The sequence below is a fragment of the Colletotrichum orchidophilum genome (assembly GCF_001831195.1).
Source record: "Colletotrichum orchidophilum strain IMI 309357 chromosome Unknown Scaffold_11.1, whole genome shotgun sequence".
Lineage (NCBI taxonomy): Eukaryota > Fungi > Ascomycota > Sordariomycetes > Glomerellales > Glomerellaceae > Colletotrichum > Colletotrichum orchidophilum.
In genome coordinates, this window is record NW_019172967.1 from 435,417 (window position 1) to 460,578 (window position 25,162).

At 53.2% G+C, this 25,162-nt stretch overlaps 5 protein-coding genes across 5 annotated transcripts; 3 read left to right on the plus strand and 2 right to left on the minus strand.

Annotated features, from left to right (window-relative positions):
- Nucleotides 1–628: 628 nt before the first annotated feature.
- On the plus strand, nucleotides 629–1,283 carry CORC01_02101 (guanine nucleotide-binding protein subunit gamma; the record flags this gene model as incomplete). Its single annotated transcript, XM_022613753.1, has 2 exons — nucleotides 629–1,047; nucleotides 1,163–1,283. The coding sequence occupies 2 exons, from the start codon at nucleotides 629–631 to the stop codon at nucleotides 1,281–1,283; spliced, it is 540 nt and encodes a 179-aa protein (XP_022479844.1).
- Nucleotides 1,284–2,131: 848 nt separating this feature from the next.
- Nucleotides 2,132–2,311, plus strand: CORC01_02102 (uncharacterized protein; the record flags this gene model as incomplete). The annotated part of the gene is made up of 1 exon (XM_022613754.1): nucleotides 2,132–2,311. A coding segment is annotated over one exon (180 nt), but the record flags the coding sequence as incomplete, so codon positions are not given.
- A 1,821-nt stretch (nucleotides 2,312–4,132) lies between these two features.
- On the plus strand, nucleotides 4,133–5,248 carry CORC01_02103 (selT/selW/selH selenoprotein domain-containing protein; the record flags this gene model as incomplete). Its single annotated transcript, XM_022613755.1, has 2 exons — nucleotides 4,133–4,246; nucleotides 4,586–5,248. The coding sequence occupies 2 exons, from the start codon at nucleotides 4,133–4,135 to the stop codon at nucleotides 5,246–5,248; spliced, it is 777 nt and encodes a 258-aa protein (XP_022479846.1).
- A 1,552-nt stretch (nucleotides 5,249–6,800) lies between these two features.
- CORC01_02104 (calcineurin-like phosphoesterase) lies at nucleotides 6,801–8,012 on the minus strand (the record flags this gene model as incomplete). The annotated part of the gene is made up of 4 exons (XM_022613756.1): nucleotides 6,801–6,899; nucleotides 6,964–7,263; nucleotides 7,340–7,741; nucleotides 7,833–8,012. 4 exons carry the CDS (start codon nucleotides 8,010–8,012, stop codon nucleotides 6,801–6,803), a joined length of 981 nt encoding a protein of 326 aa, XP_022479847.1.
- A 6,923-nt stretch (nucleotides 8,013–14,935) lies between these two features.
- Nucleotides 14,936–18,643, minus strand: CORC01_02105 (PHD-finger domain-containing protein; the record flags this gene model as incomplete). Its single annotated transcript, XM_022613757.1, has 3 exons — nucleotides 14,936–16,016; nucleotides 16,069–17,102; nucleotides 17,162–18,643. The coding sequence occupies 3 exons, from the start codon at nucleotides 18,641–18,643 to the stop codon at nucleotides 14,936–14,938; spliced, it is 3,597 nt and encodes a 1,198-aa protein (XP_022479848.1).
- Nucleotides 18,644–25,162: the final 6,519 nt, after the last annotated feature.

A 25,162-nucleotide genomic window follows, 5' to 3' on the forward strand; every position in this document is an offset into this window, starting at 1 on the left:
CCGTCGTTGCTTCCATGGCGCACCTGGTGGCCCTAGCGCAAGAGGTAACCTTGCGTCCATTGACCTTTGGCCTTTCCTTTCACGTTAGGGGAACCTTTCCCAGGGCTCCGCAATCCAATCCAATCCCAGCTTGCTCCCAATCCCAGACCCAGTTCCAATCCCAGTCACCTAGTCCCAGACTCCCAGCCCGTCTCCCAGACACTAGGTGACTTCCCTCCTCAATCCCAATTCCCAACTGGACCTGCGGCCTACCTGCACTCTTCCCTTCCCTCCTCCTTCCCCGTCGCCCGTCGCCCGTCCCGTCCTCTCCTTTGCTTTCCCAAATCCAAACCCATTATCCGAGCAACCAACCTACTCATCTCCTCGACACCCGTAATCTTCCCCCCCAAATCCAATCACCCCCCGACGCTCTTTCCTTTGTCGATTCGCTTCGATCGAAACCGGCCTTGATCACTCTCTCAATTCCCCCGCGGTCTCGCTGCTGTGAGTTTTTTTGCCCCCCTACTGACCATTTAAATCCTCCCCATCCCGCCTCGAGCTGAGCTCGTGCCATGGGATGGTGGGAAAACGCGGCAACCACCGCCAAAGCGGAGTCAAAGGAGGGAAACTTTAATCAAACTGACACGACATGCTCTCTCAACAGGACCGTCCATCTCACAACACCACACCTCCTACCGCCGCCGAACCATCTGCTGCAGCCGCCACAGCCTCTTCTCCCACCCCTCGCCAGCGGCAGGATCAGGTCCAACAGCCTCGTTCCGACGACAAACAATCACGACGACAACCCGCCGTCGCTGAAGCCGCTGAAGCCTCTGTCGCCGCCGTCGCCTCGTCCTCCGCGACACCGTCGTCGTCAAAGTCTCCTGCCCCCCGATCCGCGACAGCAATGCCTCAATACACCTCTCGCGATGTTGGCGACCCGTCGCAGATCAAGAAGAACAAGCAGTCGATGGCCGACCTCAAGTTGAGACGGTTGACGGAACTTAACAACCGCCTGCGCGAGGATCTTGAAAGGGAACGAATTCCGGTCAGCAATGCTTCTAAGAGGTAGGTCTCGATTTATGAATTACAAACACTCATCGTCGACGTATATCAATGCGGCCAACGAAGCACTGTACCCATCGCGAGCGGGCGAATCAACGACTAATTGCTTTCATCTTAGCATCATTGCCTACTGCAATAGCACGAGGGACTACATGGTTCCATCAGTTTGGGGCGCTGTCCCCCGCGGCGAAGACCCCTACGCACCACAACAAAGCGGCGGATGCTGCGTGGTAATGTAGAGCAACGTACATCATGGGTCAGCGATGTTGGTATCGGAACAGTCGATATGCTCCAATCGGATTGTCATTTATCTATTTTACGCGTGGAATACCAAGACCCCGAGGGCCATCGGGAATGCAGCACCCTTCCGGAAAAAGCGAGCGACCCCCTCTTTTCGAAGGACGAGAGGAAAGAGGCTCATTGCTGATTATCCTTTTACACGGTCGTGGAATCATCGGAATCCAAAAGCCCTGGACTAGCGCGGAGTCGAAGAGGAAAAGCAAACAAAAGTCCCCTCAGGTTAGGAAGGGTTAAGGGGTTCTACATTGCCAGCCAAACGACAGGATACCTTAATTCCTTTTGAAGGATCAAAACGAACAGCCACGGACAGCGACACGGGTTAGTAATACGTGAGAGAAGTGAGCAAGCTCAGTGAGGTGGTGTTAGAGGAAGCGAGGGGAAATGCTAGAGAGTGAAGAGGCAACGGACCCCGTTACGATAATGCTTCTATGTTCTTTTTCTGCTGTCAATGGGGAGGTTGTCGTCGGGGAGGCAGGGCTTTTTGGTGGGCAGCTCTTCAGCATGTAATAATTCTCTTGATGTCCTGTACTCTTTTCTTTTCTCTCGGGTCTTCCCCCTTTCCACTATATCCCGCACCGAGTGTGTGAATAGCTTCAATCCATCAATTCCCTGGTCTCCCCGAAAAAAGAGAAACCCCCAATTTCTTGCATCACGGTCACATATTTGAGGTCAAGGATGCTCGCTGTCATGCAGCTCATCTATCGCTGGGGGGCGGTGGCCATTATCGAAACAAATCGAATAGAGATCAAACAATTAGTGTGTACAAAACTACGGAGACCTGAAGGCTGAAGGGGGGTTTCACGGGAGGGCTGATCATCAAAACCCTCCTCAAAGTCAAGCCTGCGTCGCGCCCCCGTGGAGCCACGAAATCATCCGCATCTGCGGTGGTCCCATATCAGGTCATTTCTGCCAACCAATGGCCGCATTGGCGGAACCCCGGGGCAGCGAACCATTTTTGGGAAGTTGAGAACGTGACCTTGACACCTGTGGCCTGAATACTGACGGATTCCGCATCACATTCCCGAGTGAAAGGGGGACCCAGAGATCTGGAAGTAGGGAAACGAGACATTCGAGCCACTCCACCAAAGATAGACAGCCCATCAGGCCATTGAAAGAGACCTCGGGGGGAAAAAGCAATGAGGAATTGAAAATGGGACGGGGACAAGCTTTTTCGTGTGGCAGTTTTCCTTCCCCCCCTCCTCGCCCTTCTGGGGCGCGGTGCCACTTTGGGGTCGCTCAGGTCACAGGTGAGAGCAGAAATCTGAGACATATGCAGCATCCATTTTGTTTGCCCTCACTGGCGTTGGCACATCTCTCCCGCTGCGTCTCCTCACTGTGAATTAGCCAGTTTTATTCAGGCCCCTGGGCAGAGGGCAGAGGGGTGGAGGAGTCGCCGTGCCTGGCTTGGCTTTGATGGGGTTACCGACGCTGTTCAAGGCCGAAAAGAGCACGACACTCATTTCCCGAGGATGCATCGGGTCTGTCAACTCATCCAATTTCTTTTGTTACCGGGGGGTTGATATTCTTTGGACCACCGACGAGCCACTATTGCCAACTGAAGTCTCGTTAGAAACGGACGCTTGATAAACGCTGTTAATAATCTAAATGTTCTCGCTTTCCTCGTACGAAGTACGAAGCACTACTTGTACTCCTGCTTTCCTCTCTCTGGCCGTTGCAACTCTCCAACTCTTTCGTTTCATTTCTCCTTGTCCATTGTGTTCGCTGCCGGACGGGGTTTTCGTACCCCAGCACCCCTGCTGCGAGGCACCCATCCCCGAGGTTGCTGCTGTACCCGTGGCGGGTGACTGACCTCCCAACAAACACCAAGGCAAAGAAAGTATCGACCGCCAGCATTATCATTTGGGTCTCGTAGGTGCTGTACTCTCCTGTACCTTACCTTGCAGTCAGGACAATCCGGAAGCTCCCGACCCCCTTTTCATGGGAACATCCTGAGTCTTGTCGGTCCGTAGTGCGCTTTTTGATGCAAACGTACGGATGTACCGCTCGGCTTTTCCTACCGTCGCGCGCAACGCATCCCAAAACAACAGTACTGTTTCCGCACGACTCACTCCCCGTCTGGTGCTTTGCGGCTTGCCAACGACTCTGCCGGCCCTGATCCCTGGTCAGCCCGCGGTCGGCTGTGTGGCCTGCCCTCCCATCCCCGGCGCGGTGGCCCACCCGTACCTGAATTGCTGCAAGGCGTTCGAGCCACTCGCTGCCACCGACGTGCCGGGGAGAAGGGGGGAGCCTGGGACGGAGTTCACATGTGGGTCCGTTATTCTCTGATTTTTTTTACGGATACTTGGCTTCTTTTTTTACTCTCCATCCTTAATGATGGGGCAGAGGTCTTAGCACCCAGATGGTGCCGACTGTGAGCCAACCTCCTACCAGCTGCTAAGGTCATCATCCCTACTTCCGAGTGTGAGTTCGGGTCCGAACAGAGACGTCTATTGTCTCTAGTCAACCTCCGCCGGCTCCTTTCTCGTTTCGTCAGCCAGCAAGTGTGGCTTTTCGGCATGGCCACAGCTTCCTGCACGCTTACCTGATCATCAGAGGAAAGCTGGGATGGCACGACAGCCGCCCCCCTTCCCCCTCCCCCCCCCCCCTCTTCCCCAATCCAAAAAGTGCTGGCCGCCAATGACGCAGGATGAACACGAGAATTGGCGCCATTTCCCACACCATCCCACCACCCTCATGCAGCCAGCCTCATTACCTGCTACAGACCAGGAAACAAATGCCAACCTAGTCTACACTCATATCCATTCTTCCCGGCAGCAAAGATTTAGAAATGGCCGAGACCACTCCTACGCCGCAGCCAGCTTCGGCATTTACCTCAACGCCGCTGCCCCGCGTCGCAATCCAGTTCTGCACTCAGTGTAAGTGGATGCTCCGAGCAGCATATGTAAGTCCAGCCCAAGACGACAAGAGGAACCCGTCGGACCTCCATTTCTTTGCCTACCCTCTTCACTTCATGCCTTTCCCAATCTGTTCTGCTGCCTTTTGTCTGCTCTGAGGTAAGGTTAGGCGACACTAGTTCTACCTCTAGACGGAAGGTGACCGTCGATGACCTCATTCTCTTCGATACCCCTGGCATCTGAACCTCACTTCCCCTTCCCCTCCCCCTCCCCCTAGCTCATGCATGGCCAACCGATTCTCTGTGTTCCGTGATTCAACCCGTCGTCCTTTATAACTACACAAAGCCAGCGTATGTACTAAACAAATACCTATCTCGCCACCACAGTTCGCCCAAGAGCTCCTATCGACTTTCTCAACCTCTATCGGCGAGGTTGCCCTCCAACCCTCCACAGGCGGCACATTCACTGTGACACTAACCCACCAACCCCCCGGCGCGACAACGACCTCGACCACGATTCTCTGGGACCGCAAGACCGAAGGAGGCTTCCCCGAGACCAAGGAGCTCAAGCGCCGTCTCCGCGACGTCATCCAACCCGACAGAGATCTCGGCCACGTCGACCGGAAACACTCCAAGCCCACGACGGCGGCAGCAGACACTGCAGCACCGTCAACGACGACGAAGACGACAACGGCCATCGCATCCGAATCCTCCGCGCAACCCCCGACCCCAGCCTCAGACGCACTTGCCACGGCGCCGACAATGACGATGCCCTCCTCCGCCGCCGCTCCAGACCTCGTCTCCCAACTCAAGAAACACCCAGCCAACGCAAGCAAAAACCCCGCCGCCGCCGACGAAGCTGCCACGTCCGGGAGCAACGAACAGAGCTCTTCCCTCAGCGACGCAGCCCGAGACGCCATTGGCGCAGCCCGCGCGAACAAGGGACAACAGGCCAAGACCGAGATCTCGCCCGCGGGCCAGAGGCCCGGCCAACAATACGACGATCCACCGGCCAAGTTCAACAAGGAGAAGTGCGAGGACTGTGCTTAAAGCCAACCATCGTCATGGGCCACGTCGGCAGCCAGTCTTGCGGGTCGGTACATCCAGTCCAAGCCTTGCCCAACCCAGCCAGGCCTGACAAGGCGTGCAGAACTAGCCGTAGGTAACACCGAGGTCACGGGGCCGCAAGTCCGCAAAGCTCGCCGCGACTGCTCCCCGGTATAAACATGTCTCGCAACGTCCGTTGTCTAGTGATTGTGCGAGTTGGTGAGGAGGGCGGTTTGGAGGGCTCTGGAATGTGAACTGGGACACTAGTGATGCGGACCTGGGGATCGGCACAGACGGGAACGTCTACGCGGCATCCTGGGTGGATGCCAGCCTCTGAACCAAGGTAGACAGACGACACAAATATGCATGGGTGGTTCACAAGCTCCCCTCTTCTTTTTCCCCTTGTTATTGTAGCGTCATCGTCGTCAAGCAGCAAACTTCAACCTGTAACATTGGCTGTGCCACATCTTCATCGAAACACAAGCAATCAAACGTATGAAGTAGGCTTTTCGTTGCTATCACTAGCCGCAGCATCATCCTTTGCGCAGCACTCGGCGTAGACTTGACCACGCCGGGTCAGCCCATGAGAATGCCTCGAGCCAATTGTTTACAGAGACCGTCGACTCGGGCCTAGTTGTCAGACCCCCTCATTCCAGGATCGCACACACGCACACTAAGATGTGTGGTGATCCCCTGAATTCATGTCTCGATAGCAAACATCTGTCGAACAGACGCTCCCTTCCCCCCAAGCGTTACAAGAAAAGACGAAAAAGGTAAGAGTCAATGGTAAATAGTACAAGCAAAAAAGAGAAGTGGAAAACGACACTCATACCTTCCAAAGATGTTGACTAGCCCCTGTTGCCCGGCCAATGGGCAGTGCCTCCTTTAAGAAACCGGAATGCCGACCCCGCGGCCTGCTTCTGCCTCTCCCGAGTAATTTTTAGTCTTACAAGTGCCACCACGACATTGAGCTTAGACATGACCCCCTACGGCCGCGAGGCAAGCTTGAGGGCACAAGAGTGGACGTTCATATTCATTTGATCCCCGTCACCACGGTGGACGTTGCCAACTGGCGCCTAAGCACAGTGACACTTGGACAAGCCTCTGTAACAGGGGCGGCTGAGGAGGACAATCATTCCCGCGATGTAACAGTAGATCGTGGCTGCTTTTGGTGCGTTATTGGCGTGCAAATCACTTATATTACACCCCGAGTGAGTTCATGTCCACCGAGGGGATTCGCACAGAGGCACGTGAGACGTTGTGATAGCCATTGCAAATTCCAGTGTTTTTGTGTGTTTATCTTCAGCTACCAGACAGCCGTAATCGTGAACAGTTTGCGCGGGTTTTAGTCGGGAGGTGGGCTCGGGAAGAATCGGACAAGTCGAAGAGTTGACGGAGGGTGACCCAGAGGGCCGAGAAAGCGGGAGAACGGTGTGCCGGGGGGTGCATGAGACCCGCGTCGGTGGACGAAAAAGTGATGCGGTCGAGATGGGCGGGAGGCAATTAACGACGGCCGAACCTAGAAAGACGTGCATGTTCGTATAAACTCTTAACATCACTTGGAAGCGGACTTCCGGGGAGAGATGACTGGTCGGCTGTTGCCTCCGAGACCACCAGGAACGTACTTTTGTTTCTTCTCTGCAGGTTTCAGAATCTGTAGAAAAATACTTGTCAGTTACTTGACCTAGATAGCCAAATTTCCCTGGCCGTCTTCTCACCTGGAACGAGCAGAGCAAGCTCTCGTCCACACTCATCATGGCTCCGGCATTGTCGAATTCACCGCAGTAGTTCGGTGCACTGAACAAGGTCACAAGCTGGCGCTTGGAGAAGAACTCGTAACCGTCTTCCACGACTTGATGGGCACGGCAGATCAGATCCATATCGTGCTTCTGGAGGAACCGAGACACAACGTCGGGGCCGAAGGTGAAGGATACACCTCTGTCGTTTTCACTCCAGCCCGTGATGTCTTTGTCGGGGTCGGACCACAAGAGATCGCAGAGAAGACCGCAGTCAGGAATCTGTGGTTTGAAAAGTTAGTCAAGTAGCAAATCGAAACCAGGCTAGAGCTCGGCCTCAGAATCGGTGTAAACATACGTCAGTGGGTCGCATGACGCGGCGAATCTGCTCCATAGAATTCAGATCAGGACTAAGACCGCCGTGCATGGTGAAGATCTTCTCGTCGATGATAGCGGCGATAGGCAGGCAGTTGAAGCAGTCCGTAAATGTCTTCCATAGCTTGATGTTGTAGCGGCGCTTGCACTCGTCGTAGAAACCGTAGATACGGTTAATGGAGGCGCACTCGTGGTTACCGCGGAGAATGAAGAAGTTCTCGGGGTACTTGATCTTGTAGGCGAGCAACAAGCAGATGGTCTCGAGGGACTGCTTGCCACGATCGACATAGTCACCAAGGAAAAGGTAGTTGGCCTCGGGAGGGAAGCCACCGTACTCAAAGAGACGCAGCAGGTCGTAATATTGTCCGTGGATATCGCCGCAGATCTGAGTGAGGGGTCGGCGTCAGCAGGTACTCAGGGAACGCAAACATGAAGGAAAGCAAGATGGCCTAAGCAGGCCAAAAGGCAGAGCATACCTTGATGGGAGCCTCCAGCTCGAGCAGGATGGGTTGGGAGATGAAGATCTCGCGAGCCTTGGTGCACAGGTAGCGGATCTCGGCCTCGAGAAGCTGCACCTGCTTGCCGGGACGGCTTCCTCGAACCTCGAGGAGGCGGTCGATTATCGAGTCAAGGTCGACCTCATGTTGGTCCGCCATCTTTAATCCTCACCAGCCAGAAAGATGGCCCGCTGATACCGAGGGGATGGTTCGCGACTGCGGCAAGCAAGAGCACTGGGGGGGTATACTTTGCAGCGGCCAGAGACAAAGGATGCCCAGTTTACGGGAATGATGCACTTCTCGTTTCTGTTTAAAAAAAATACGCGTGATTAGTACGTCGCAAGACAGTGAGATGTTCGTTCGGCAGGTTGGTTCAGGGAGCGAGCGGGTAGGTGAGGGCAGCGCGGAGGTGACCAGGCAGGAGAGGGGAAGCGCGAGCGGGACAGCACGAAAGACTTACGGCGAAGTGATCTCAGCTCTTGTAGGCCTTTCTTTCCGGGGAAGAGAAAGCGACGACAGAAATGCTCGACGTTATGGATTATTTGCAAACCAGAGAGGGTGGTAGCGTCTCGCGTCGTCGTTGAGAAAATTTTCGTCGTCCCTGTGCGGGATCGAGTTCGCCTGTATAGGGTGGAATTCGCCGCTGGAGATAGGGCCGTCTGTTGATAGCTTCGCCTTTTTTTCAGCAGGTACCGCTCTTGCCGTGAACAGCGATGCGGAGGTCGTCTGTTTGATTGATCGTCGTTGTTTTGATTGTATTGAAGAGATGAAAATCTCTAGTTCGCGTTGTCGTCTTGAATAGACGTATCGTCGCCGTTGGGTCAAGAGGTGGCCTCGTGGGGAAAAAAGAAGGCTTTGGGGGGAGGGAGAGGTGAGGGTGGGTTTGAGGGGAGGATTTTCGTGTTTTGTGTTGGGCGGCGGCGGCGGGCTGCTCGGTCGGAAAGGCAGGAGACGGCAGGAGGAGCGCAGAAAAGAGAGAGAGGTGGAGGGATTGGCCTCCTCTGTATGCGTCTGGATGAGAGAAGCGTGAGGGGGGTCGCTCGTACTACAGGGGGGAAGGCTAAAGAGGGATAGTGCTATGGGCACTAGGTGATCGCTGATGGGTGTGGGTGGTGCAGATATTATGGGCTCTCGGAGCGTAGAAGAGGCAGGACGGGCAAAAAAAAAAAGATGCCAAACCAAGAGGCGCCAGAGAAATTAAATTGCCTTTGGGCTGAAGTTGCACTTTGTACGCATATGAAGGGTGCAAGAGAGAGGCAATGGGATTGAGCGTGTTTTGACTGCTTATCCTATCCTTTTCTTTCTTCTGTAACTGTGTTTTCTCCTGCTCTGTTTCTCTCAAGAACGGACGGGCAGCTTCAAAATATGAAAATAAAAAGCGAAGCCGAGGAATGAGGCAGGGTGGAGGGCGAAGAGAGGGAAAAAAAAAAAAAAAAAAAAAGTAAAGAGAGGGAGATCTGGACGGGATAAAATTGGGGTCACTGCCATGGTCTCGACCTTTTTTCCTCAGTCCCCTGTCTAATCCGTATCTACGTTTCTTTTTTCTTGCGCCTGCCAACTAGATAGATGCTGCCCCGATTGCGCGCACCGCTTCACGTCCTCCCGCCTGCTAGAGGTGCCCTCCCTACATTAGGTAGGTAGGTAAGGTAGGCACACCAGGGGAAGTAAAGGTGTGTTGTTTTGGAGTGTGCCGCCAGTTGGATTGGCACATCGGGTGCATCACCGCATCGCTGCATCAGCAAGCGCCTCCCGTTTCCCGTTTCTCAGCACGCCAGTCGCCAGCCGGTCAACCAGTCAGGAACCTCCAGGTTGGGCAGGCACGTTTCTCTCGGCTAAGTGGAATGGGAAAGCGCGACCCGGGCGTGCGTAAGGTCGCTGCGGCAGGGGTGCCTGCCTGCCCTTCGATTCTGATCGTGCCTTCCTTGCCTCTTACCTTACCCGTCTTACCGGCCACGGTACCTATTACCTACAGAGGTTGGTGCCTGCCTCACCTTGGACCAAGCACATTACCTAAGGTGCCTTGGATATCAAGATCTTTCTCAAGGCAAAGTAGGTTAGGTAGGTACCTTAGGGTCGGATACTTAGGTATCTTATCAACCGTACCTCAACTCAAGACCAGGCAGGACCTTATTAGTTTCTCACAGAAGTCAGGGGAAGGTGCGTGGATGACATGGACAACAGCAGAGACGGCAACATTTCTTTCCAAAGAGCCCAGCATGATGGCAAATGTACCACGGCATTGTCCCCTGAAGATTGCCAGTATGGGGCAACGCCCACCCGTGGAACACTGAGAACAAGTCCAAGACCCAGCGGCAAGGGTCAGCCACAGGGGCCGCTTCGAGCCTGAAAGCTTGCCAGAGGTAGGGCTCCTCAGTTGGGAGCACTCCATGAAGACGGAAGCCCGTGGGCCGTGAGAGGGGAGGCCCTTGGGGGATGTAGGTGGTGGTGGATGAGGAGTCGCGCACCGGGGCCCATGAAGAGATGAAAACCCCACCCGCCGGACCGACTGGATGTTGAACATGGCCCAAGTTTAGGTCATCGACGGGACCCGCCGCGGGAGCTGGAGCTGCAGCTGTTCTAAACTTGTATCATGGCGGCTTCCCGTCGAATATCAGCGCCCCCGTCGCCGCCTGACAGACTCAGCCTCCCCCTTGATAACCTCAAGGGTCGAAAAGGCACTGCCCAAATGTCTCTGCTGCTTGGTTCCCAGTGCCCACATCAGGTTTGTTTACATCCACACAGTCAAAGTTTCTCCTACTTCCCAACTGCCTTCCCTCCCTTGCAACCCGTAATCCGGCCTGCAAACTACAGTCCGGCCCATGCGAGTCAAACATTTGGACGGAGATTGTCTACCCAACCCTAGTCAGTCCTCGGTCCGGCACTGCTGCAACTTCTTTCCTAACGGATGCACAAAGTCTATTGTTGTGGTTGTCCTGTTTCTATGCCAGTCTACACGTGTACTCATTGCGCGCCTCTCTGAATAACTGCCTTAGTAAGGTGAAGAAGGCATGCACTTCTGCCGCCTCAGGCCTTTCATACGTCACTGTTTCTCTTTCTTTCCATCCGTGGCTTACGCGGGCGCTGGGTCGACTTCCTAGCCATAAGCTTTGCCTTCATACATCTTGGCATCCGCCTTGTAAGATCTTTTCCTTCCCTGAACCTGCCACCGACCTATGAAACTCATTGGCAGCTAGAATGTCTGTTACCACCGTTTCCGTCTAGCCTCTGCAATTCTAGATTGCAAGACATCCAAGGGAAGAAAAGCAACAAACACAGTTACCAGACAAATCAGTTGTCTCGCCCGCTTCGACTCTAGGCACTCTACGAACAACATTCGAAAATCCACATGTTGCAACCTCTGCAACGCTGAGCCGACAGGCCTGAACGAGACCGACGACGTACAGCGATGACCCCTCTTGGGCCAACAGTTTCCCCGACGCCCAGCTTGTGTCGCTCCCTTCCTCAGCGTCTCGGAAGCAATCCCATCCATGCCGCCCTCCCTCGGCATCTCCCTTCCTCGTCTCTGTCTGCGAGTTGGTTTCTGAGTGTTACTCCTCAACCATAACACCATGATCATCAGGGTCCGACCCCGCATCGGCCCCTGAGGAACGCCATGTCAGACGGTCTGCTGGGTGGCCGCTCAAGTCAAGGCACTCGCCAATACCACCATTCACCGCATTCATCTGAAGCCACTCGCGCTCGACGTAACCTACCACTATTCATCGTGTGTACGTGTCGTATGTTTTTCACCACGGAACTTTATCAATGCTGCTGCAGACGAAAGCGAGTCGTATGCATGTGCTCCATGTTTCCACGTCCAGGGACGGTCGCTATCTGTACGTCGGAACTCCTCGAGCATCCAATTGTCCGCAGGTACTGGTCCATGCCAATACAACATGAGACAGCGACAATCAAAATCCTGTGCTTGTTTTGTTCAATAAGCGACGCTCTCGGTGCGCGTTCGTTTTCAGACACCAACACTCCTAACCCAACCCACCAAAGACTTGTCCATCTCACTACTCAGCAGATGCCAAGATGAGCCTCTGCTCGAACGCTTCCCCGCGTGGCACGGCCATTGGAGAGAAAACGCCAACGCTTTGAAGATCAGCTGAAGAGACGTGCAAGCCAGCTCGATGCAAGACATTACTTTCCTATTCTTCACGCTCTCCTAAGTCTCGCATTGGGCCCGAACATTTCAAGAATTATTCGCAAGACAAAGTCCGCGGGGTAACAGACCCATTCTTCAAACAGTGACTCAGATTAGGATCTCTTGATCTAGCGTTGATCACATCACGAGTCTGACGAGAAGTGTAGCTCAGACACCATTGCAAGCACTGAACGGTGTTAGAATCACATCGATCAATCGCTACCATTGAGGATACGACCGTGTCTTCCGGAGAAGCAAGATGCTCCTCTGAAACAGCTTGACTAGAGGCAAGCCCATCCAATAAAGTATCCTACAACGACAATGGGGCTCTCTTTCAACTTACATCGGAAGCCAGCCAAGCACGGTCTTCGTCAGACCGCGCCACGGGGCTGCTAAGATGGGCCAACCGACCCCATTTCTGTGACCGGCTCGATGCCTATTCGTCCCCTCGTCCAAAGCCTTACCCAGCTCCTAGTTGCTAACCAGAGGCTGACGGCGGCTTTTGAGCACACCCACCAATGCGCTCTAGGTTCTGACGACCGAGACTCGAAGCGGTCAAGGCGAAGTTTTGACACGGCCACTGGATGGAGGGATATCACCTGCAAAATGAAGAAGAAGAAGAAAAAAAAAACTATCCGGCCAGTCAAAGGTTAGGGCCAGCCTCGTTGCATTACAAATTCTTCAATCGATCGCCCATGAATCTCTGCATAGCCCGTTCAATTTTCTCTCTGGTAATCAGTTGAACGAAATGGGGCATCATGTCACGTCAAGATCGACTCAGGGGACAAGAAAGTGAATGTGGGGAGACGCAAGTTGCGGAACGAACGGCAACGACGTCGACCGCAGCAGAACTATGCCGACTACGTCAGTCATGTGTCTGTCTGCCTGTCATTCAGCATGCATCAACGGAAGACGCGCAGCATGTGAGCGTATGGAGAGTGCGTCAGGGTCTTGTCGTGCAGCACAACTTCCTTGGTACTGCTCTGCTTGAAAGATCATCAGTCGACCCCGACTAATGACAGACTCGCGTGCGGCGGCCAGGACCGAAGAATCTATATCTGCGTACGGATACCACTCTAATCCCGCAGCTCATGGCCGCCGCTCTCAGCCGGCGAGAAGAGGAGGAGGGGCAGTCGGGAAAAAGTGGCCCAATTACATCAGGTCAGGTACTTTGTAGGATCCAATTGGCGGCGCCCCCAACCAGACCGATGTCCCCTCCCCCCACTCGCTGGCTGACCTGTGCACTTCCCAGTGTCCAATGAGAAAAGCCTGTCAGCCAAGACGCTGTACGAATACAGGCCACGCATTTTGCTTTTCCATACGGATCAAGCCCTTTTTCCCAGTCCATCATCCTTTGGTCCATCCCCCAACTTTTTGGGGGTGGAGACGCATCACATGACTGCCCCGCGACGTCCCCCCATCTCGGGGCACCTTCAGCGTGCCTCTCTCAACCCTGGATTTCCCTGCCGTGGTGGTTTGGTCGCGGTGTGCTCACCGATTCAAACCCCCCTCCACCACAGACTGAGCGACGTGGCAACGCATCCCTAGTGCCCACCCTCCTTCTATCCAACGACGTGCGCCTAGGCAGACCAGACTCCCATTTCCTCACAGCCTTGTCATCACTGTGTGGTTGCTGTTGTATCTTGACGTACTCAGCTGATGCTTGAAGTTCGACTTTGCGTCAACTCAACTTTTGAGGCTCCCAATGTCTAGTTCGCCGCTACTGAGGCTCCATTGCGTCTCGTCTCAGGAGTCAACTCGTTCTCTAGGCAACAATAAGCAGAATAGTATTTCTTACCGTCCTTCGTGACCTCTTACAGACTGCGTGTGACCGAGTTGCCCTCGTCTTTGGGCAGGATTCCGCCGTCTCGTGGATACTACTACTGTCCAGAGTTCCCTCACAACACTTACTTAACACGACATCCCATTTTCTATATGCAAGGTACTGAGTGGGAAAATGTTGGCAAATAGCACGAATGGGGGGTGGACTTTCAAAACATGCAGACGGGGACGACTAGTATATTCTTTTGAAAGCGCGCGCGCTCATGTTGCACACTCGGAGCTCTCGTTTGGCATCATCTCATACCATTCACTCCGTACAGGTCTCGGGATGCCCTCCAAGAAGAAGGTGGGGCAACTTCCACACCTCCGTCGCTCTACCCTAGACGGAAGAAGGGAAAACACAAACAAGCAGAGAAGAAACGGAAAACAGGAGCGAAACATCTCTCCTTCTCTCCCTTTTTCTTCTTCCTCACACAAGCACGGCCCTCTTACACCTAGCCTCACTGCCTCTCTCTCTCAATCATTCGTTCCCATGACGTAAAGAAGAAGAAAAAAAAGGAGTATCTCTCAGTACTAGCTAAGCTAAAGAAAAATTCCCCCATCTCGCGTGGGCGGTATAGCGTGAACCTCCCCCATCCCCATCTTGGCTACCGAATAAAACGTCCCTTAACCCGAAAACGCCCTTGAAGTCAAGCCCATGATTTGACGGTTGTAAAAATCGTGGGGGTGGAGGTGGTGGTCCCCCCTTCCCGAGGTCTTGAACGCCTTGTAATCAAACCCACTGAAAAGATTCAAAGAAGAAACAAGAAGAAGAAGAAGTAACGGGTGGTGGTGGTGATAGTTGTAGTAAGCCCGCGGCTTTGCTATAGTTGACGCGGCGCAGGAGGTGTAGTTAAAGGATACTGTGTAAAATGGGGGGAATCGTGACGCAGGAAGGGGTTGGTTGCTGTGAGAATGAAAAGCCAGGGAAGGGGAAACAGTTGGGACATGTCGTCGGGGCTTTTCTCTTGTACAAATACAATTTCGTTAAAAAAAAAACAAAAAAAAGAAGAATTCGTCACACACGCCGTGAAGCCCTCTCTATGGGGAGTTAAACCCCGTCCATGAGGAAAGGGAATCGTTGATGAGCAAGCCAAAGAGGCGAAAGCACATTTCATCTCCTCCTGGCAGATGCCCGGGCGCTCGTGCGCTTGCGCACTTTGCTGTTGTTGGACTTGGCCTTGCTGACAATCGTGTCCGCCACCTCGTCGTTGACGGTGGGCGACGCCGTAATGGTGCTGTCCTCGACGTCAAAGGCCAGGCCCTCAAGCTCCTGCTCGTCCATGTCGGTGAGGTCCTCGCTAAGACTGCGTAGCGCCTCGCGGCCGGTCCACTGCTCCTCCACAATGGTCGTTCCCTTGGGCTTGAAATCGGAAAAGTACCAAGGCACGCCGCCCTCGGATAATGGATCCGTGGACTCGTTGCCCAGGCTTCCATTGGACTGCGGAGGCGTCGGAGGAGCTGGCTGCGTCGGTCTGCTGGCAGATACATAGCCATTGGTCTCGGGCGGGGTGTCTGCAGGCTGCATGGTCGAGACCAGTGACCCCTCAGTCTTGATAGCAGCCTTGCCGTTACCCTCGTGCCCCGCCACCGATGAATTTGATGAGTGGACATCGCTTGACTTGTTCAAGGTTGAAGTATTGACTTCAATGTTGCCCTCGTCATCATCTTCTCCTTCGGCATCGACGTCCATTTCGTCTGCTGCAGCATCGGCTGTTGCCCCTGCAACCCTTACGCTCTCGTCGTTTGCGACGGTGATCTGCTCAGTGGCAGCATCCACCATGATGGTGTCCTGGCTGGGTTCGGTGCTCTCTTCTGTGCGGGAGACGGTGATGGACGGCTGACGGAACTCGATGCTGGCTTCCAGCATGCCCTCGAACTCCTGAGCCAGAGTCTCATACGGCTTGTGCGTGATTTCGGATTCTGTCTTCAGAGCCGTCTCAAGTTGCGGCTGAACGGCCTTCAATATTCGTTTGCCGAGCGCCTTCCTTTGCCTCGGGTCGTGGAAGTTCTGCTTGACAGGTGAGAGTGTGCCGCCTTGAGACGCGCTCTCAAGGTGCGTAGGCTCTGTATTAATGCCAACATGGATGACTTCACATAGATCATGAGTGAAGACGAGGATGTTGGTATAAAATCGGCACTCGAGTTTCTCCTGGAGCTCCAAGAGGCCTTCTTTGAAGATATTCTTGTCGAGGCTAGGGAGTCTGGTTAGCAAGGCTATTCAATGAGGTGGGTGGTTTAACTCACAATATCGCCTTCTCAACGACCGGCACCAATAGCTTGGCAATCGGGAAATAGCAAGTGTCCACAAACTCCTGCTCGAGCTCTGCGGCGTCGAGTTTTTCTTGCTCTCTCTCGACGACACTTTCGGAGAGAAGCTTCAATTCCCAGAGGTCTTTGAGTAATGCCTCTGCAAATTCGACGCGCCGTGAAAGGCGGGTTTTCCCAGATGGGCCCATCTGCGCAAAGTTCCGCCTCGTGAGTTCCATCGACGAGAAGGTCTCCATCTGCAACTGCAGTCGCTTGAGAAGCGCCGCTCCACGACGGGCCTCGCGCTTCAGTGTCCAATAGCGGCATGCTTCGCTGACGAAATCCTTGCGTTTGCGGAACGGAAATCGAGAAAGCGCCTGTTCGACGATCTCAAAGACAGCTTGGGGAATGATGGGCGCGCCCGAAGGCAGCTTCCAGATCTGCTTCCCAGGTTGCCCTTTCTTCTTGTCCCCGCCAACGTAGGATGCGAATTTGGCTCCCGTCATTTGACTTTCGTCGGCTGGGTGCTCCGTGAGAGCATTACGGTGATTGGCAGCCAGCGCATGAGCTGTTGCCTGGCTGTCCGCCCAGATTCGTCCCTTCATTGCCCGCTTGTAGAACCTCTTAGCTTCCCGCGCTGCTTGAGCCACGCCATTATCTTTGGAGTAGTCGGGAGGACAGTGCTTGTCGCAGAAGGCCTTCAGGATCATGCTGTTATCAAGAACTGCTAGTGCCCCGTGGCTGTTCTTCATCTTGAGAAAGAGTCTTGATCGTCGCGCGCATGTTACATGGAAAGCCTGATAGCAAGATTTGTTGCTGCATTGTATGCAGGCTCCCATCTTCTGATTGCAGATGTAGCAATTCAACTTCCAGCGCGTCTTGGGTACCTTCTCCACGTCCATGACAGGTTCCATGAAAGTGGCATTCCCCAGTGACACCTCTGGAATCCACATGGCGCAGAGAAGGTGTGCCCACTTGGAGGAGTTGGTCTGCTTGAAAGCGCCGTCTGTGTTGGGGCAGAAAATGCAAGTCTGTAAACTAGTTTAGCAATGCTGTCTGCAGTCCAGCAGGGCGCGAGGTGGAATCTTACCGGTACGCCTCGGCCGATGAGTTGACACTTTCTACAAAGCCACTGGCCTTCGGGAATGAAGGGCACACCATAGCACTCCTGATGGACTGCGAGGTCGCATCCGTCGCAAAAAACAATGGCGTTGGTGTTTTCGCAGTCGCCGTCATCACAAATCGCGCATTTGCTGTCTTGCTCCTCCCCGACTTGCGGTTCGCCATTGACGGCCGCTGCCGAACTAGACCGCGGCCGATGGGTCTGAGGTGGTTTGGGGTTGGGCTTTGGTATCCGCTTTTCCAACGCATGCCATTCCTTTTCGATCTTCGTGATGGCAATCTCAAAGACTTCGCGGGTTATCGGTTCCAGCTCGTTGCCCTTCCTCTGCTCCTTATTATACACCTCCAGCCACTTATCATCCTGCTCGTCCATGTCATATTCGACACGTCCAACATTGGTGCCAGATGTCGGCGGTGCTTCGCCATCTACCTTGGCTGTCGATTGTTCGAGGTCGTCCTCCAGATTTGGTTCCGCCGCTTTGATAAGTCTGCCCTCGGGGCGCATGTAACGATCAGTCTCCTGATATCCTACATTCATCATCGACTTGTCTACGTATCGCGCTTGACCGAAACTCTTGCTTTCGAATTGCTCGACCTGATCAGATCTGCGATAAGACGGCGCTTTGAGATCCAGACGCTCCTTTGGGGTTTGATTCCGGATAGGCAGAACCTGGGGTAGTCTCGGTATCGCCGCCGGAGCCAGATCTCGACCGAGGAAGGATACAGATTCACGCGGTGGTCTTGTGCGACGTTTCTGCGGTGTTTCACTTCCAGCAACGGGAAGGGTGAAGTATGAGTTTGTGGCGGGTGCTGGTGTATTGCCTGTCGAAGCCGGGTTCATTTCCCTCAAGGGTGTGTTGGAGCCATTCATAGGCGTGGATGGCCGTATTCCTGCTGGAGTCCTCGGAGGCGATTTAACGATAGGGAGAGGAATACCGTCGACTTCTTCGGAGCGGAAGATCATAAACGTAGCATCAATATCGAGCTTGGGGTGGAACTCCTCCCAGCCCCGTTCCTCTCTGGGCTTGTACCCTTCGTTTTCTGCAACGGCCGCTGCAACAGCCGCAGCCGAGCTGAATTCCATTTCGTCCCGGTCGGCGGCGGTTCGTAATCTTGCGCTTCGTTCTCGTCTCGGGACTATCGCAGACACACTGCGCGGCTCCCTTGGCTGTCTGCGCACTGCTGCGATAGGCGTCTCAGTTCCATCATCATCAATGAAGCGCCCACCACCGCCAGCACCTCCAGGAATATATCTCCTTCTCTTTGGCGGCGGTTCGGTATGAGGAACTGCTGAAGGTGTAGCGTGGTCGCGCGTAGATCGGCCGGAGGGAGGTGGTGCGGGGGAATCGCCGAGGTCGCGCGCAACGCGAGTGGAATGGGATGTGCCTGGAGGACGCCCACGTTTTCGACCGGTAAACGATCGCCGGGGTGTTGAAGGCTTAGAAGGCATGTTTCGTGATTATTGTCCCCGTATTCGGGCTTCTTCTGATGGGGGTTGGGAGAGAGTGTCGGAAATCACCGCGTCAAGAGGAGGTGGTGCGCGGAGTCGTGGTGCGGCTGGAGGAAGGGGCGGGTCATTGGCGAAACGGTACCGCGCACGTATCTCCGGCACGCAACAAGGTTACGGTGCGTTTGCGAAGGTGATGCTGAAGTGGGAAAGAGTTGAAAAGACCATCAGGAGACGGGGTGACGTCGAATTTGCGGCTCAGAGTTACGGGTGCGAAAAACAGACAACGCGTGAAGTTGAAACGCACGGACCCGGATGCCATTGTTAGCCGCAGGGGGAACGCGCAATTAGTCATCCGCAGACACCTGGCAGGGGGCTGGATGGGGTTCGCTTCAGGTTCGGGGCATCGGGGGAGGGACAAGGGGCCTGAGGGGCAGCCGCACCCGCATTCACCTTTGCACTAGCACCTTACCCGCTGCCGTTGATTGGGCCGCTTTTTTTTTATTTTATCAGATCATATGGAGAATTTAGAAAGTCCTGTACAGGGCCACAATCCCTTGCCAATTGAAGTGTAGCCACTCTCTCTGTTCCCAATCTCGTCTTTGGCTCGTTCGCATCAAGGACTATCCCACCGCTTCCCCATCGTCGGCATCCATGCGCCTTCTGGTAAAGTGCCAAATTCCGTCTGTTAGTTGTCCACGGATACCCAAACCAGAAACCTCTGCACGGGGTCTTCGCAACGAACATGGAGGCGAATGGAAGACATCCAAACATATGTGTCTCTCCACAAGTTCGGATGCAACGAGTCATTGTGTGCTCGTCCAGGAGCCGAATCCAAAGTCAATTGAAGATCGCTACAAACCTGTGGACGAGCTCATCGACTGTGCCAAAAAGCCCGTTGGCGCAATTCGCAGAACACGCCATGGCTGAGATCGGGCAGTTTCCCCAGCTCAAGATCTGACTGAACCTGTGCGCAATCCTGCTCTCCTGTCCAATTAGATCTGTGGCGCATCTCAGCGCAGCGGCTCGTTCACGAATCTGTGGCCGCTAGACTTGCGACCGGCATTGATGTCACCGCTCCTTTAGGTACCCCGGATGCCTCTCCACAATTCCGGGACCCTTCCCGAGGCGGCCAATGTGCTTTGCCGCCCCTCCTCGATCGGCCACCGCTGGTCCACCGCCACATGGCCACCCTGCTTGCTTAGTTGGTGTTGAGGGTCCAATGTCTGTTATAAATCTTGCGGTCGAAGATCTAATTAGGCACGCTTTGGGAAACCCGGCTCGTGAAGTCTAAGGGCTGACCCCTTCCATTCCTACCCACACTTACCTCGCTCTGTTCGAGTTCCTCTGGCCGTAATTTTCATTTGTTCACGCTTTTCCCACGACCTTGGGGTGTCGCTTCCTCCCCGATGATTCGCAAGCTGGTTCGATTCATTGCCTGGCACTCGGCTCATGGGCTGTATATGCGGCCTTCCTGGATTTCCCCATCACCGACGGAAGATTCTACCTCACACCAAGAGTGCGCTTCCAAGCCCCGGCCATACTGATGTCGCGGGATCCAAGTGGCTTTCAAGTCCAGGCCATGGAGTCTTAGCTTTTATTTATGCCTCGGTCAATTGTGCCCTCCGCGAGATCCATGAGGTCGACCCATGACATGACCTACGATCAGCATGACTCCTTGGGTTGCGCAACATCACACCCTATCTGAGCGGCGCGTGCTTGATCCTCGTCTGCATATCCGTGGAAGAGTCAAATACGCGCAATCCTACCCTGTCGCAAATCTCCGCGATGCAAGGCTGTGTCCTTGACACCATTCAGTCGGCGTGCCTCACATATTCAATATCGCTGCCTTGCTGTCTAGATCTTTGGGTATCGCTGCATTTGCATACAGGTGACTTCTCTACCGAGTCAAATCGCAGACTTGGCGTCTTGAGTGCATGGGCACTGCTACCACTTGCTTCGTCAAGCTTGCGGCCGGCATGACTGCGGGAATATTCTCCATCGGTGTGCAACTGTGGAACCCCTCCAACGAGATCTTTGCCCCATTGCCATTTCGTTTTCGTTTTTTGTGTCGCTGGTCTCGCTTACCTTTTGAGCGGACAAGCTATTTCATGCAATCACGTATTCTCTCCCACCGCTTTTTCTCGCTCTCCTGACTGCTGCAACTGTATTTGGTCTTCTGAGCATCTTCTGTTTGACTCGCACATTCTCAACCTCACTCTGTGTGCCTCTCTCAGATCCTGAGTCCGTCGCTAGTCATTGAAAAGGGCGGCCCGAGCATCCAAGTAATCGCAAAATGAAAATGAAAAAGCGCTGACGATCTCGCTCCAGTTTACTAGACGCTTGAGGAGCTGCAAGCCAGACTTACACGTCACATCCGGGGACGAAGACTCAATCGACAGTAGTCTCTCAATGACAAACTCTGGACCCCTTATAGGTGTGCCCATCTTTTTCGAAGTCCACATCCGGAATGCTTCATGAATCCAGCGTGCGATGACCCAACCCAGCCGTCTCAGCCTCTCATAATTACTCTCGGCATAGAGCATCGGCAATTTCCTGATGTTTGAAGGCCCTTGCATAATCAATTTCATATCGGCAGTAAAATAACTTACTCAACAATCCATCGCTTCAAAATCGCGTTCAAGTGACTTGCTATTCTTCGGGGAAACTATCTTGGAGTCCTTCTGCGAAACAACTCCAGATCGAGGCGATACAATGAAAGCACCTCAGCGACAACCAGACATCACCCTACGAGATATCACGACGACTTGCTGACAAGTTTGTCTTCTACTCTCTCGACTTGGCAATCCACTGAATGAGCACAATCGCTTTCCAAGTCCAGACCGCTGGCGAAAGAAGAGCCGCTCAAAGCTGAAGCTGTTATGCGTAGGTAAGCGACAGAGGCGTGGAAGGGCAAAGGAAGCGGAAGGAGGGCACATATTTCCTTTCAAAACGGTTGTGACGAGAGCCTGGGCTCAGGGTGCTATTGAGGACTTTTCGCGCGAGTCAATCATCATGTCGGGTTCCTCGCTGACTGACGACCTCGGCAAGCTGCTTGACCCGCTTCGCCCAGTTGGCAGAGCCCGTCCATGATCCTCAACTGCGACCAAGTCTCTCAAGTTCCCCGTCCATTGTGTTGTGGCGCTTCACACTGTCTGGTGGCCCTGCGATTTATATGTTGGCTAAGCTCACGGGGTGCATCTTTGATAGAAGAGAACTCCTGGGCTTCGGCTGCTCGAGCTCAACAACGCAAGGGAGGTACCACAGTGACGAATTATTCCCTCATAAGAATATTGATCTACTTGCGCGTAACCGGCGTCAGCATCACGACAGGGAAGACATCGCCCACTGAACAGGGTGTGTCAGGAGGGATGATAACCCGACCATTTCTATGAGACGAGCGAGCCGCGCGATTGACTCCCCCCCCTCCCCCCACGGTCTTCGAGCATCTCAGCCGTTGTTTAACAGGTTCATAGAGTCATTGAAGTCAACAGAATGGATCTCCAGAGTTCAGAGAACGCCCTTATTGACGGCGTCTTGACTTGGAGGCAACTGCTGCGTTGGCGATTCCTAACCAAGCGCTCTTTTTAAGATGCCTTGACTGGCTTGGAACAGTGACGTGGCTAAATTAGGGAGCATAATGAAATATCTTATAAGCAATCGCAGGTTCTCCTTGTGTATTCAAGTGCCATCGCTGCAGTGCCTGACTCCTGCGCGAGTTTTCTCCTGATGCTCTTCGTCGCGACTGGCAGTGCTCATGCGTACCCACTAAGTCCGCTTGTGATCATTTTGTATTGTTCCAACCCCAGGTCGGTTGGCCATCTTACTGGTCTCTTGTCAGATGAATTCACGACGTTGGCTTTACGCTGTCCAAACCATCAATCATGCCCAATGTCAGTTCTGGTCAAATATCCTGCGCTGTATCGGAGGGGGTGACTGTAGCCAACGTCTACGTCCCAGTTTTGGCTGTTCTTTGCTACCACAACGCCCTGGTGGTCTCTTTCTCAACACCACTCAACGCTAATGACTTCGCAGCAAACTGTATGCGACTTAGTAACGGGAGTTCTTTTTTGGAAAATCCACAATGATTTGCCGCAATACTCATATTTGACTGTGCCAACGCTAATTATATTTTCCTTTCTCCTTGGCTTTTTTTGACGATGCTATGATGCCATCAAGAACTAAATCACCGACATACAAACCTGCAGTAAATTCGGCCGTTAAGTAACAGCAACTCCTAAGATTGATATTGTTTGCAACTTTACATTCCACTGACTTTCTTTACGTCAGAATTTGCTGATCAAAAAAGAGAAATCTTGTAGACGAGATTGCGGCCATGAGTCCTGGGCATGATGCTGGAAGGGAGTAAGCGTCTTTCTGCAGTTAAAGAGGCCCGCAAAGCTAGCACAGCGCCAGCACAGCTCCGTAGGCTACGGGAAGCTCTCAGCTTTGGAATGTGCGCTTGCTCGCAACTCCTTTCTTTCGCGCAATACTGTTGGCAAGAAAAGTTGTTGGATCTTCTGTGGGGTCTACAATTCAACGCTGCGGGTGAGAGGAGCAGATGAAATATATAGCCAGTCGCAGCGAATGTACGCAGGCTGAGGACTATCAATCCATAGTGGTGGCCTCGCTCAGACATGTTAGTAAAACTACGCGGATCGATAAGTAGGAACGTTAAAGTAGTGTGTAGAAAGGTTGGGTTCGTAAAATATGAGGGTCTAGAACAAAGTGCCAGATTAGGTGGCCAGCCCGATTGGTAAAGCCCCTCTATAGGTACATCTCGTGTCTTGCTTTATCAGCTTCATTATCCTCAATTCTATCATTGATGCGCTGAATGACAATCGCTGGTCCTGTGACCTGGCTCGTTGCAATTTTTTCACCTGGACACGGATTGTTTCCCATGACGGGTGGCATCCCTGTTCAGGGAACATTCAAATACCTTGTAATATGGACTCCAGTAGTAAGAGCACTTAGTTTAGGGATCACTGGAACGATATCCCTGGCAATTTAAGCATATTCTCTTGCCGGGATAGGTCTTCTAGCAATACGTAGTTTCCTCAGCACCACACTGCCGGCAGAACTTCAGCTCAGAGCAATCAATCAAGTATTCGAATGAACAAGGTTTCGGCAGTTGTTCCACTTGATTTTGGCGCATTGTCCACTTCCACGTCCTTGCTCCTTGCATTATGTGCAGAGCGAATCCTTGGGACAGTCAGCGTCGTTATGGGCTGGATTGTCAGACGGGACACCTTTTGAATGAGCCCGACTGTGGTTAGATTCGTCTGTTATCTGTCTATTCCAGTGGAATGCCCAGTGGTGGGGGACTGTGTCGTTTTTGGCTTGTTTCTGCGTTGTTGGTTACATAGAACATGAGTGAATCTTCGGATCGGACGTGAAAGAAGCCCGACACTTTTTCCCGGTACAGTGTAAGGAGATACATGGAATTACATGTACACGATAATCAATTTATCTGAGATTATTGCGAGAAAATTTTGGCTGCTAAAATTTGGCCGAGAGAATCGACTTCTCCAGAGATTGAGGCAAGTCTTTCTAGGCCAGGTCCAAGAATATAAATTGAAACGACGGCACAAACGGTCCGAGTCTTTGGTGCAATTTCATCCTTGGTTCATTATCCCAATCAAACGAAGCCCTATAATGCAAATGATGGTCTTATCCGCGCGGGCCATGTGTCCTTACTTTGTAGATGAGCCTTTAATCTGAGTTCTTGATAGGTCCTCGAGAAGGCATGAGGAAAACACTGCAACTATGACCCGTAGGTAATGGTGACCGAGTATGAAGAAGATTACGAAGAAGTTGAAGCACTACCAAGAAGAAAGACCAATGATCAATACGGATAGGACGATGATGGGAATGGCGGTGCCGACTCATACGGATGGCAGAGGCCGAGGACCGTCTCGCGTGGTGGCAGGCCCTCACCGTCACCAGTTCCGCGAAGAATACCACGAGTTAACGGATAGTCATGGCTAAAGTACCGACTGATGAAATTTGCAGGAAACAGTTTTCCTCTTAGATTCATGGCTCATGGACCCTGGACACACGACGAATGGAGGCATTGATCACGGGGGTTCCTGCTTCTAAGGCCATACTTCGCTGCTCTTTCCTGTGTGGTTTTCTTCCCCAGCTAAAATAGCTAGTCAGTATTGAAAATCTCAAGCTAGTGGGAGAGTTGAGAGTTCATTAGCTTGGCCGTCGCTCCCTCATCCTACGACTCTCGCCGGGCGTTCGCCGTTTGATAGGGCTTCACAGGAACAGCCACTCCATGCCGTCAAGTATATCCCGAGGAAGACCACCTCTATTATAGAAACCGACGATCATCGGCTTCGCTCAATGATATAGTGTGAACCCTAAGGAAAGTTGCTTCTCTATAGGAAGCCCTCGATAAGGAGGAAATACGTCTTCCACTATACGCAACGGCCTAAGGGCATTTCGTTTCACAAAATGAACTTGAAACCGTAGAGCAAAGAATATCGGCCAAGTTAGAGCAATTTATGATCCGGAACG